General features: G+C 35.5%; 1 protein-coding gene across 1 annotated transcript in view; it reads left to right on the forward strand.

Annotated features, from left to right (window-relative positions):
- The window catches only part of LOC131771749 (26S proteasome regulatory subunit 8), an 11,512-nt gene extending 8,859 nt beyond the window's left edge, over positions 1 to 2,653 (forward strand). Inside the window, exons 13-14 of the mRNA XM_059087603.2 lie at positions 503 to 589; positions 1,035 to 2,653. Of these exons, the coding sequence (XP_058943586.1) occupies positions 503 to 589; positions 1,035 to 1,088 (141 nt within the window). The 3' untranslated portion in view covers positions 1,089 to 2,653. The remainder of the gene's footprint in view (positions 1 to 502; positions 590 to 1,034) is intronic.
- The last annotated feature ends 12,126 nt before the right edge of the window (positions 2,654 to 14,779 follow it).

Genomic DNA, 14,779 nt, shown 5'->3' on the forward strand with positions numbered 1-14,779 from the left:
TGATAGGTTTTCAACCTGTGTGGCTGCTTGTAGTTTCTCAATTATATTGCAAGAACTATTCAACACATTTTCACAGTAGCAGCATTTTCAGCTGAATTGTTGTAACCACAAAGTTATGCAAGTTTTGAATGCTTAAATCAGTGTAGGAAACATTTTAAGTTAAGTGTTGGTGTAGTCTGATTGTTTGGGTGAGTGTAGTTCTGAGAAGGACTGTTCTCAGTTGTTGTGGTGACTTATGTCTCTACAACCTGAGTGGAAGTCATTGTCAGAGTGGAAAGACATCTGCTCAGGTTGTTGAAACATCAGTCACCACTACCAATGACAGTCCTTCTCATGACTACACTCATGCGGACAATCAGACTACAGTATCACATGTTACCCCCGGGTTCAAACCATTTACTATATCAAAGTTGTGTAGCACACTTACAGTGGAATATAGTTGTAAATACTGAGTGGTGTACAGTTTGAACCTGTTTTGAATCATGATTGTCTTTGTTTACAGGGTGTTTGTACAGAGGCAGGCATGTATGCCTTGAGAGAAAGAAGAGTTCATGTGACGCAGGAAGACTTTGAAATGGCTGTCACTAAGGTAAGTGTGTTCATCATATTTCAAATTTTGATGAGCTAAGAATTTGATGGTTGTTAATGCATTCACCTAGTGGTTAGTGAGCTAGACTCTGGGTCAAGGTCTAAATGTGAGACCTGGCTGGGTCTTCGTGTTGTGTTCTTGGGCAAAACACTGACAGTGTAACTCTGACAGGGCCTGTCTCCATCCAGGAGTATAAATGGGTACAGGTAAGTTGTTAGGCAGACCTGATGATATGTTGTGGGGCAACCCAGGAAGGAATAGCTTCCCTAGAAGGGGGAAGGGAGGGGTGTGGGTAGGGAGTAGTGATACTCCTAGTCTCTTCATGCAAAGGCATAATCTCCAGCTGGATTAGCCATTTGGCATGAGTTCAGACTTTACCTTAAAGCATTTGATGAAAATGATTCAATTGTGGAATTAATCTTTACCATTCATATTCACTATCCAGGTCATGCAGAAAGATTCCGAGAAGAACATGTCAATCAAGAAACTCTGGAAGTAAAACAACCATATCTAACACAGAACTTAATTACAAGGCAAAGGCAAATTGATTTCCTACAATTAACTTAATCTTACTCTGCTCCTGCTACTCGAGGATACTCGTTTCATCAAGCATTCAACTAAGGAAGGAGAAGAGAAAAGAAAAAAAAAAAAAAGAAAGCCAACTCTGAATATTAGAACTCACACCTCAGCCATGTTTGACACTTGTTGCAATACCTTGCAACATGGTCACTCAAATTATTTAAGGTAGCTCCCTTTGCACACCTCACACTATTTTCATAAGTTTACCAGATGTGGATTCTGTGCAGTCCTGTGACATTGCTTGGTAGAGTAGTGCCCTCTAAAGAAAGATCACCATGTGTGGTTTCATGTAGTGTTTTTAGGATGAGTATGCAAGATTGAAGTGTGGCAGTACATTTTTTGGGTTTTGGTTTTGGGTTTTGAAAGCTTGTCAAGCATTTAGTCAGGCAATTTTTTTTGGAGAGGAATGGCAGAGTCTGGGACTCTGGTGAATGTAATATTAGTAAGTAAAGTAATTTGTAGATGATTCTCATGATCACTTTGCATTTTGTACATGTAGCTTGACAAAAGTCATTTGACAAGAATTATTAGTCTTAAAAAAAAACTTGTAGTACAAAGGTTACTCTTGTGGTATAATTGATTTATGTCATGTTCTCAGTGTAACCTTTCATTTTGTGATATGTGTGACAAAGGATTGAATCTGAACTCCTTAAATCCTTCTATGAAATGGTTTCTTGTCCTCAGTTACTTGGCAAACACTGCCTAGAGAAACATGTTGATGATTTAGTTGCTTTGTATTAAACTCGTTACTGGCAAAATGGCACAAAAAAGGATTAGATTATGAAAACGAAATGGTATCTTAAAACTTGGCCTGGGATATTCCAATTCCCTGCCGTATGTGGAGTTGAAAAAGAGAGTTAAGTAAGGAAACCATCTGTAGTACTGGACACTTTCTTGTGTATATGTATGTAATTACTAGTCTTCAGCCAGGTTTGAGCAGTGGCGAGCACTGAGGGGTGTGCTGGTTGTTTGTTCACAAGGGTACCTCTGATTGAATGAGGGAAGTTGTGAGATCCCCCTCTCCCCTACCCATTCTCCTCCATCTATCTGGTGACTTTCTACCATTCTACTGGGAAAGCCCCAGCCAGAGGCTAGAGGGGTGTGTCAGTTAGGTAGCTCAAAGGGGTCCCATCAATTGAAGGGAGGGGAGTTGTGGGATCAATCTCACACTTATCCAGCCCTCCCCCCTCTGGATTTTATCCCTTGGGTGAACCACTGCTTTAGAAATAAGTTGGCTCTGAAGTAGTCCTTACAATGATAGCTTAACGCAGCATTCTCTATATTACAATCAGCTGTTCAGGTTGTTACCATTTAGCCCATGTTTTCCTAGTTTCTCGTGTGTATTTCCTCCACGTAAGATATCTATTGATATCTATCAGCTGTAACCATTCCCTTACAACCTTGCCATTTATCTTTTAATGGTTTTCCCTGTATTAGCTAAACGAGAATGAAGAATAAACCTAATTTGTTTTACATTGCACAATATTTCTGTCTTGTGTTTTGTTGTCTTTTTCATCACCAGAGGCATTAGGAAATGAAATGATGAAGATCGTTATCTGGCGAACGCCATTTGTGCATTCTCCCTCAACCGTTTAACTCACGAGGTGTGATTGTTAATCTCCCTCTAGATGGTACATATTTCCTTTAAATTAAATAAAGAATCTTGTGTAAGATCAGGATGTAGACTTCTACCTGATGAGTTTGAGTATTCTTATTACCTGTTTGCTGGATATGTATAATATCACAGGCAAAAGTTTCATATGAATCACTTCTGTGAGTTAAAGGGTTAAACATATTTTAATATGATCTTGCAGTGACGCGTTTTCCCATCAGTGAGGCGACAAATCCTTTAACCCTCTGATCCCTATGAGTGATTGGCATCCAATTTCTCCTTACAATGTCAACCCTGAATCAAACACTTAGGTCGCAAGAATAAAGGAAAAGATCACGAACTAAAGAAGCTCTTAATGTTTAACTATCATCAAATTATTGTCATCACCTCAGGAAATGACTGGAGAAATTATTGAAAATATGCATACTGATAACAGGGTGGATCAAAATGGCTAAGGCACCAAACATACAAAAATTGGTGATGGCCCTGATCTCGTTGTTGAATCCAGCGGTATACTTTTGAAAATTTCTTGAGGTTCTATGCCCAGATGCATCATGGGAAAATAAATTATCTGCGTTAGCAGGCATAGGAAGAAAAATTTGTCGTACCTCCATGATGCGACTTTGATTACAAGCCTTAAGTCACAACCCTAACCGAGTGTTCTATAAAAGGGAGCGCATTTCGATTAAGGGTTGCTGCGCTAAAATCAAAGTTATCAAAACGAGCAATCAGAACTTAAGAAAAATGGGTCCATCTGGTACGAGGGCATAAAAATTCAATTAAAGAACTGCAAGACTCATGCAGGCCTTGACCCTTTTCACGCTATCATCGGTATGCATATTCTCCATACTGTTCTCTGTACAATTCCTAAATTTCTGACAAGGAGAATTTGTTTAACAGTCAAGAGTTTTAAGTTGGTTGGTGATCATTTCCTTCATTCTCATGACCTTAATGTGCGATTTCCATGAGATATTGTAAGGAGAATTAGATGCTAGACACTTGTACTGATCGAAGGTTTAAAAGAAAATGATTAAAAAAAGGTATGCAAGGGAAAAAGTTTGAGTTTATGTAAACTCAAGTAAGTTTTTTTTATTCTTACAACGATAAGATGGCTGAACCCCTCGCCATTGTCAAACAGGTTAAAAATCATCCCATAGATCGTCATACCGTTTCGTTCTACTCATTGAACAAAAAGTGAACCGAAGTTTTTTTTTTTGTTTCGGTCGTTACTTTTTTCGGTTGCGCTTATCAAAGTCGGAAAGTTCATTTAAATTTCAAATGATTTTTTAAATTAATATTCATATTTCAGATCAGTCCTTGCCACGTGGAAAGAAGCTTACGAACTACAAGAATTTTAGCGTCTCTTTTCCGCTACTCTTGGACTAAGAAATACAGAATTCTTACTTTATTACTTTCATTTGTATATTGGCAATTATTCCAAGGCCGTCGTGGTGTTTCCACGAGGGTTTTGCCAGATCGATTGGTTCCGAATGAGACAACAAAGGAATGATGGATGTCATTTTGTAACGACTTTTACACAAGGTTGAAGAACCTACGATATAAGCCATATTTGATAGCAGATAAAAAGTAGTCATAGTACTTTTTAATGGTGAAAATCGTTTACGTTTAAAAGGCAATAGCGTTTTACACACAAGAAAAAACCAAATGGGCAAACGCCAGGAGAGTTCGCCTATGGACACACGTGACCTTTAGGGTAACGAAGAGAACCTCGTTCTCTAATTGTTTATAATTGATTCCAGTTTACTACTCAATTTTTCGACTTTTTTCTCCTATTTTCCACATGGGTATTGTCATACCATTTTAATTTTCTTGAAACGGTTTTTTTCCTTCATAGGGTAACTCTGGATAAATCAGGCCGGACTCTTGATATCCGATTTACCCCTTTTACACCCCAACAGGAGCATACACGTACATATTATCCATACTGTTTCCTGATTACATTTCCTATGTTGCCTTACAAGGAGAATTTGGTTCAAACACTCAAGATGTTACAACATTATTCAAGGGTAATAACCCTTAAATAACCCTTTATACCCTAACATCAGTATGCATATTCTCCATACTGTTCTCTGTACATTTCCTAAGTGTTGCTAGAAAGGAGAATCTGTTTAACAGTCAAGAGCTTAAGTTGGTTGGTGACTCATTTTCCTTTATTCTCATGACCTCAATGTGTGATCTTCGCTTGTGATATTGTAAGGAGAAATTAGTAACCAGTCCTATCCAAGGGTCCCTGATCTGCTTGTGATCTTCACATTATATTTTTTCTCAGCTACTTTCTCTCTAAGACAGCGGCAGGCCATGGAATGAAGAAAACTCTGGTCTTCAAGACTGCAAGACAGGAAAGAGAAAGGATTTCATCAAATAAGGTTCGTTATTTTAATTTCACAGGTCGTTTTACAACAAATTTACTTATCTGATCTCGTCTACGTTTTTTCATTTGTTTTGTTTTGTTTGCACTTTCAAACTAAGTTGAATAAAAAAATGAAGAATATCTGTATATTGTTTACAGCAAGTTTCCTTATCTGGTCTCGTAAACCTGATTTGCGTTTTTAATTTGTTTTGTTTTGTTTGCACTTTCCAAAGCTAAGTTGAATAAAAAATGAAGAGAGTATCTCTACCCAGAGATTGGTGTACACGTTTTCAATGTATTTCGCTTTTCCTCATCTACCTTCACGACAGCGGCAAGTAAAATTTAATAAACACCCTCGAAAGAAAGTCACTGGCGAGATGGAAATCAGTGAACCTTCTGACCAGTTGGTGATTCTCTAATAATTATTATCGTTTGTGTCACAAAAAATTTTCGTGATCACCCCCAGGGGGCTTTGTATTTGTCTCATGCCCCTCCCCCACCCTCTCATTAGCAGTTGATTGACAGTCAATTTTTTGTAGTCCCCCCTTTAAACTCTGTTGGCGATGACTGATTTTCCCCTCCTTTCCCCCCCGAGAACACAGTACCCTTGCGATCCTTTCAAAATCCTCCGACCGGAACCCACCCCCTTTAGGCGATAAATTATAACTGTTTCTCTTATGTGTAGTCTGTATTGAACGCTCATAACATAGATTTTTCAAAATGTCTGCAATTTCAAAATTAACTAAGTCAAAATGAAGGTAATTGAGAGACGAAGAAACGAATTGTACGTAGCAAATCGGCACTGTGATTATCAAGATTCTTTCTGAGAATTCTTTGTGATACGTTTTAGGGCATGATGCATGAAACTTCTTGACTTCAATTTAATAAACACGTTTGAGCCTAATTCTCAGTGGCTTAGCTCCTTAGGCTAAATTAATACCACATTTCAGTACAATTCTAAGATTGATATTTATCAACTTTTTTTCCTTGAATTTTATTTAGAGTTCCTATATTTTAGCCTTTAATCACTTTTTTTCAGGATTGAAAATCTTTTCCCTCACTCATTGAAATATTTGAAGCGCCACTTGTCATCCCTGTAGGCCCTAAGGACAGCACGATATTACAATTTCATAATCGCCTGTTTCAAGCCACAATCGCAAAGTCGCTCCAATACAGTTACATTATATTGAATTCAGTATCTTGAGCTTGTTTTGTGTATTGAGTTGCAAAAATTGTCCTTTCCTGTAATTTTGTTGGTCTCTTTAAAACAAGTCTTGAATTTGATCGGTTTGTTGTTGTTTTAGTTATAAAGCTGTCTCGTTAGCTGAGAAAAAGGTGCGGTTTAGTTAGAGCATATGATGATATTTGAATAAATCGCACCATGTTTAGAGCCAATAAGATTGCAGGAATCACTCACGATTTCAAAGAGATGTAAGCAAGCCAACCAGGTCCAAATATGCTTCTCGTTGATATTTCTAAAATTTTGTTTGTCTCTTTTGTTTTTTTTTCAGTGTTCTGATGAGTTTTGTTCTCTGATAACTATGAAAAAGGTTTTTCATTTAAGGAAATTACTTTTTTTTTTCTTTCCAATGTCTTAAATACATTGTCTTTTACAAAATCAGAACTTTTAGACGTCCAGTAGGTTTGATATTCCGAGCCTGTGCCTGTTACAGAAATTTTTGTCCCAAATCAGAAAAAGCCTTGGAACCTTTTCTTAATAAGATGTCACAGCTTCTGGGCCGATTGTCAAATTTTCGAGATCTGGAAGTTATATTCAAAACCAATTTTTAATATGCTCTACTAACCTATATATAGTTTCCCCAAATTTGTTGGTAGTTTTCTTTGTTTTTCATGTCTGATAAGTTAAATAGCGGGGGTTTTCGTATTAGGGGGCTTAATCTATAAATTTAGAACTGTTTTGCTTATTTCATTTGAGCTGAAGTCTCGTCTAATTTGCTCTAGAAGCTATAAACTGAAGTCAGTCTTTTTTGCTCTCTTCAAAATCAGAACTTTCCCTACTGTGTCAATGATACCACAGAGGTTTTCTGTCCAATTATACAGCTCATAAAGCTGAGAACAAAATTTAAATAAGATCGTAAAAAAAACGGCTCTTTCTCAATGTTTTCAAAAAAAGCTTTCATTAGATCTGTTAAACATGATGGGCTAATAATCATTTCACAAGATAAATTAAGAAAAAACTTCAGAGCCTAATTGTTGACGATAACCAATTTTAGCTTGCCTCACAAATTTCACACTTCCCATAATGCATTTCAGAATTTCAATGTTATGAAAATGTGCCAAAAGACGATTTTTTTTTTCTTAACTCATTAACTAAGAGCTCGCGCGTAAATGCTCTTAAATTTTGGAGACTTTTTGGTTCCAAAATTGCAACCATTTTCAGTTTATTCAGTAAAACATCATAGCCAAATTGTAGAACCCGCAGCTCTTGAGACTAAAGCCACATTTACCATGATTCAGAAATTGATGTTATGTTAAGTTAGGAGATTCCTTTTAATGATCTCTGCAATCTTCGATGGTGTGAGTAACTTTGTTTTCAAAAATTAGAAACTTTTTATCTATTGATTATTACCTTGATAGATATGTAACACAAATGTTGATATACTTTAAAAAAAATAGTCTCCCTCAAATGCATTCAATCCCCTTTAAATGTCTTGTAAATTTTCATAATCCACTTTTTTTTTGATAATTCCATGCCAAAAATTGTAAAGTAAATCGACAAATGTTTTCTAGCTCTTGCGAAGAAACCACATCAAATTAGCGAAGAAGGTTTTGTTTCAAAAAGCTCAAGGAGGAATTTAATTTTGAGAGTCTCTCATTAGGTTTTGAACTCTGCTTTTTATCTTTTGCTTGGGGCCATTTGTATTAAATTTAGTGAAGGCATTGGAGCCGGCTAATTTTTTAGGGTCTCAGCCGAAACCTTTGATAGAATACCATTTCAAAATAGTTGAATTACGAGAGAATTAGTTTGAAAAAAAGCATGTTGTCAGAAAAAAAAAAAAAACATTCCACATTTGCAGCTTTCAATGGCAGAAAAATGTCTCTTTGGAAATTCCTTTTTAGTGTTTATGCAATACCGCATCAACCACTGATGAAGTAAGAAAACGACTTCTATATTTATCCTAGATAAATCTTACCTTTTTCAATCAAAGTCAATAGATTCTTCCTTAAATATCTTTTATGTTTTTTTGTCTTAGCACCCATCTTAGTTGATTTATTTGATATTTAAATTTTTAGTTAATACCATATGTAAAAATATAGAATTATAGATTCCATTTTAACTAGAATTTTAGCCCTCGAAATAGAGATACTCCGTTATTTTAGTAAGAACAATTGTATGTTATGGGCTAGAAATCACATTAATCAATCCCTTACCGAGATATAGAAAAGCAGTAAAGTTTAAATTAATTTTTTTCGACCGCATGGTTATAGAATATTCATAAGCAATCGTTTTAACATTCACTGATACGTCTAGTTGCGCCCAGTTTCCTGTGACGCAATGCCGGTTTGATATCTAATCAAATACAAATCGTACATCAAACCGTGAGCCAGATTTAGCTAACATTTATTATCTTTTTCATTTGTTTACTTATTTTTTTTTTTTTTTTTAAACATTTTTTTTTATTTTCACTTAAAGCACAAATACTAGAGTAATACAAACAAATACAAAGTTAATTACACTAACGCTTACGCTACTCACTAACACTAATTACGAAATACTACATTACATTACATTCACAGTTGGCTAGATTTTATTTATGTTGTGGTTATATAATAATATAAGCCTAATTTGTACAAATACTTCTACATCAAATTCCTTTTTTGGTAGAACGACTGTATATACAACTGCGTCTATAACTGTTAATACCCGATACTCATCTATTGAGTTACACTAACATGTTTTCCCATTTTTTATAATGAATAGATTCTTTTTTATTCTTTTTTGCAATCAAAAATTCAAATTTCCGAGTTTCAGATGTTTTAGCCTTCAGTAAGGATACAGACGGCTTGATATTTTTACAACGACATGAATAAATGGTATATTTTCCAAGAATGATTATGTGATTTAACAAAAAATTCCCAGGGTTATTATCGGAAATACCAAAGAGGATTGTTACCTCATCAAGCTTATCAATTTTCATATTGTAAGTATTTAACCAAGAAATAACCGAAAGCCAAAAGTTTTTAGTGTAGGTACAGCTGATTAGAAGATGCTCAAGAGTTTCTTCGTGATCTCCACAAAAGGTACACATCGGAGAAGGAACCAAATTCATTTTATATAGGATTTTATTGGTGTAGAGAATACGATTTAAGATTTTGTATTGAAAGGCTCTCGTTCTGGTGTCAAGAGTGACTCGACCCGGCAATAGATAGATATTTTTCCAGTCTATATTACCTGAAATATTATATACGGAATTAAACTTAGATTGGGCAGTCGGAGAAATCTGGATTCGTTTGACCAGGGTGGAATAGATTGATTTTGAAGTCATTCTAGTTATATCTTGAACATCGTCTGATTTGTTTACTTATGGTTTCTTTTCAATTTCTTGCAGACTGACTGATCAAACTTTCCGATGCTTCACGCACGAATCAAACAAGAAAGACTAAAAACCCAGCGGAACGCAGGATTTTTATTTCAGAGGTACAAAACAGATGTGGCACATTTTTGTCAAGAATCCTGCGTGTCAGAATTAAGATTCAATTGCCAAAAAGTGAGGACTTGAAGCTAAATGTAAACATTTTATTTTCGTTTTGAAACTTTGAACAATACGCCAATACGCATGCGCCAGCCGCTTAAAAAATGCTTGTCTATAACATCTGTTTAAAAATTGTTTCATTTTTCCCGCGAAAAATACGGGCGCTTAAAATACGCATGCGCCAATTTTTAAAAAAAAATTACTAGTTGTTTTTCTAAGTTTCATTACTTGTAACATATCATCAATAAAAGTTATAGAAAACTGTTGTGTACTTTTCATTATCTGTTTAATGTCTCAAATAAAGCAAGTCGATAAACAACAGTTGTTTTTCACATCAAGTATCTTAATTAGTTTAAAAGGTGTCTGGAAAAATCCACTCGTACATACACTAAGACTTTTGGCGGGAAAATTTGGAGCAATTTGCACAGAGTTTCCCCTGGCAACTTTTTCAACAAAAAAATTAAAGAGGATTTGTTCGCAAATTTCCCGCCAAAAATATAAAAACATTTCCTCATGCAAAAACAATTGGGGAAAGTTAATTTTCCTTTGTAATATGAAAATGACGGGTTGAACTTTTGATTTTCCACGAAACAAAATTTTGATTGCGAATAACTTTTCCATTTTTTTGCACGAGGTAATGTTTCCAACACAACATACAAAGAAGCAGCATGAAGAGATAAACCCTTTCCGATAAAAATTTGAAGGCCAAACCTTCGCTATCCATTCTTGCATTTGTTTTCCAATTTACCCTCCTTGACTTGCCTGAGCTTACGGCTTTTCATGTTGCTTCTGAGAGAAAAATTACGATTTACCTCTGCCAGCTTTTGTTTGTAACACAGGACAAATAAAACGCAAACGCGCAACGAAACATTGGTACTTTCAAAACACAGTTGCTTTAAGTTTTGGCAAAAATTTTGAGATTAAACGTTTGCCAAGTTTCTTAAAAGTCTTCTCTTATTGTGGTCTTTTGTAAGTTTTTTCGAAGACGTGAAAAAGCAGTGAGATATCTTTCCTGGAAAGACAAAAATTCAATCATGTGGCTCGATGTCTCTAAAAAAGTTTTGGGACAAGAAATTGATATGCGTTTTCTAAACAGTTCTTTAAGAAATTGATTTTTTAGTCTGTTCTTTTGACTTTTGTCCAAAACAAGTAACAGAATTGAGTTGTTTTTTCTTAGCCTGACAATGAAAATGCAACTACTTGAAATAAATTATCGCAAGAAAAAATTTGAGGGTTATTTTGATTTTTTTGAGCTCTTCAATCAAAAATCTTCCTATACGTCATAAAAATTTAATACGCGTCTTTTGTGTCCTGTGATACATTAAATGCTGGCGCAAAATGGTACTTTCTCTTCTAGATTAATATCATTACAAAGTTAGATATATCAGAGTGTCTGGTTTGAGAAAAAAATGCGAGTTTTTGCTCCTGTAGGAAACACAAAGTTCTTCAAGAAATTAAGACAAAGGCTTTAGAAAACAAAATGGTGACGAAAAAATCAAGACGGCATGTTTTTTTATTTTGATTCTTGTTCGTTATTTTTGTGTATTTTCGTTTGCCCACATTCCATTAGTCAAAATTTTTGATTTTTATAAAGGTGATAAATTGCAAATTGGAGATAATCAAGTCAAAATGTTTCCAGCTCTTCAAATCTTTCTATATTGAAGATTTTTCTCAAGCACCCTTTTGGTTCAGACTTTTGAATTGTTGATGTTTTGTAATTGCAACAAATATGCATAATCTGCCGCAGTTCATCAGGATCGCCGCATTTTAATTTTTTCCCAACCAGACACTGTAGTTAGAAGTTAACTTTAACCAACGAGAGAACAATGGCAAAAACTAGCTTGTTGCTGGTGATTTATATTTCGAGAACCTGACCGAATTCATCTTGAAGTCCGGTGAAACGTTGTTGGTCGTGTTAATCAAGTCTATTTGGTCAGTGATGGATCGTTTGGAGACGATATTGATCCGGCCGTCAGTCAAGGTTGATCTTAAACTTTTAAGACCCTCGATGTTTATCATTACTTAATTATTCTGTTCTGACTAATCAGTTTTTTCGTAGTTAGTCGTGGAATGTATTTGTTTACTAATTGATCAATGTTTCCTACGAAAATGCGACTTGCCAGTCGATCGAGCTCAGTTATGCGATCAAGGAAATCACAAGTCTGTCGTTCAGCTTTCCAAAGTCAGTCGTCGAAAATATTCTTTAGTACAGGTTACCCTTAAACTCCTAAGATCTCATTAGTATTTCCCCTTACTGTCTGCCATATGGTTCTTGTGACTTTGATTTATGTCCCAGTCAACAGTGTGATTTGTACGTCGATCATCGCGTCATCAATGTGATTGCTGACATCAAATCTTCTTAATGTTTGAGCATTTTCAGTCAATTTTAAACAGTCTTGTATTTGATCCGCTTCAGTAGGCTGATAAGATGAGCAGAGGTCATCATCAGAACCGCGTGAAGGGTTTTATGTCCTCATAATGCAAAGTCTGGTTTGTGAAAAGTGATTCGTCCACTTTGCTTTTGTGCTATTGGCTATAAGACTTAAATACCGCTCGAAGGTTGTGATTGGTCAGTTTGATCGGTCGGCAGTGTTACGTTGCTTTGTTCTGTCTATTCATAATTGTAATGAAATGTTTTTCGCATGCAGACATCGCAATGTCTGTTCCTTGTTCATGTTTAGTCAGTGTATATCAGTAACCAATGTCAATAAATGGGCATCTCTCTGAAAATGTTATGGGATAGTTCTGTAAGTGTCCTGAATGAAAGATATTGTAATCAAAATAAATGTCAGGATTCCGATCGTTTCAGTTGTTTCATTTATGGTTTGGCGACTGTTTCCTTCACGCAGTATCTATGGCGCCGAATTTGTCAAGTTGTTTTTCTCGAGCACGTTTCCATATCAAACTCACAACAAGCCGAATGCAAACAAAAAAAACCCATTGTTCTCTTTACGGTTAAAACTTAACAATCCAATGACCAGGGCAAAGGTAAGTAATCAAGGTGACATTGTCAAATGGTGCATCAGTCTAATGATTGCTCTTGTAATCAAAGAGTTCAATCGCATAAAGTCTAGAGACAAAATTGTCTTCATCTTTCTTCTTCAGTGAGACCATGGAATTACTTGCACCAAATTAACTTTCTTGCTATTAAGATATTTTTTTCCATTCTAAGTTTTACATGGTAAGCAATTGATCCTTCTCTCTCAAATAAAATGAAAACTTTGTGAAAAGTGTTTTCTTAATTGACCAGTATTTCCACCTTAATCACACCCTTGCGGCCATAATATGTAGTGACTATAGCAACGTTGATAGAATGGTGAATTGAGGTACTGAATTGTTTTGCATTTAGGAATTTTCGACCGAGCAGTTCGGACCAAATAACACTATCACAAGCTCGTTGTTTTTTTTATTTTTTATTTAGTAATGAATATCCGGATCATATCAAAAAGATTTTATTGAAATGCTTATCTTGAAATTAGGACCAAGCGCATGGGGACATAGATTGAAATCCAAAACTTTTCTTTTGTCTTAGGAACGACCGAATTATTCTAGCACGAATTGTTTATGATCGCCGAAAACGCTTGTCGATCTGCAAAACAATAAGTACCTCATAGAGCTATTTGCTCTACCTCGTCTACTCACTCTGGAATTTTTTGGCAAGGTAGATAATTCACAGATCTGATCCGACACAATCAAGAGTGACTTTTTGAAAAACAAATGTGGAAATTTGTTCAGTCACCAATTTACAGCTTTTATTCAATAATGTAAAGTTCTTATCTTTGTAAGTCCTTTCGTCATTTCAGTGGTTCCATTTGTCCTTTTGATCAGATATTTCTTCATCTTTATCTACTTCTAGAAGAGTTTCCTAAAACACAAATATAACATTCCACTGATAAGAAAAAGGCTAAATTCGGGTAAACCGACTCTGTTCTGTAACTAAGGGTACAATGCCTGATATGCAAGGAAAACAAGTTTACAAAGCTTCTGCGCAAAATTTTATCAAGATGCATGAGCAACTCTACAAGTGAAGTAGAAGAAACTTATGAAAAACTCTTGCGAATTCTCCTTAAATGTAAGTCCTTCATGACACGAGATTTTAATTACTGTATGCACGTGGCCATGTCAAAGATCAAGAACGCAATCTAAGTTTCTTTAGAGGAAGATGCTTTGTAAAAATTGCCTCTCTAGTTTTTCATTGTCTACATTTTCAGTTAAAGTCATGGCTAAGATTCCTTGGCTGTAGTGCATAAAGAAACTTTTTTCTTGATCTCGAATTCGAATTTCACATGCCCACAGCCGAGTACTCGCGCACGTGGTTACTTACGAAGGTAATATTCTGATGGTCAGCTCTCGTATATTTATACCATGGTACTGAATTTACCTTCGTTGAAGTAGAGTTTACAGATCCTTCCCTGTCGTGAAGGTTTTTCATAGGTCTTCCAAGATTAGTGCGGCTCTTTTTCAAAACCACATCATACACGTCTTCATAATTCGACGACTAACTTGGTTTGCAGTGAATTCTAAAATTTTGCATGAATATGGATTAGAAATAACAACCAATCACTGATGATTACATCACGGATGCTGGCGTTGGCACGATTTCTTACACTTTTTGTTAGCAGCCAAACAAAAAAAAGGCCCTAAAAATGGTCTATTTTCTTGTTTGCATTTTTGTGCGTTGAAGAGCCGCTAAATACAGATCCTCTTTTGCTTCAATCTTTTACGATAGTATTATAAATATTACAAAAATAAAGTTTAATACGGATAATTTTTGCAAATAAAAAAGCTGGGAAGGTAATGATAATGGAGGAATATTTTCTATTTTTTCATTCTTTGGAACATTGTTCTCTTATTGACTTGGCTAGGAAACGATGGGGGTGAGATTGAGCAACAGTACCACAGCACAAGTGAGA

The sequence above is a fragment of the Pocillopora verrucosa genome, chromosome 10 (genome assembly GCF_036669915.1).
Source record: "Pocillopora verrucosa isolate sample1 chromosome 10, ASM3666991v2, whole genome shotgun sequence".
Taxonomy (NCBI): Eukaryota; Metazoa; Cnidaria; class Anthozoa; order Scleractinia; family Pocilloporidae; genus Pocillopora; species Pocillopora verrucosa.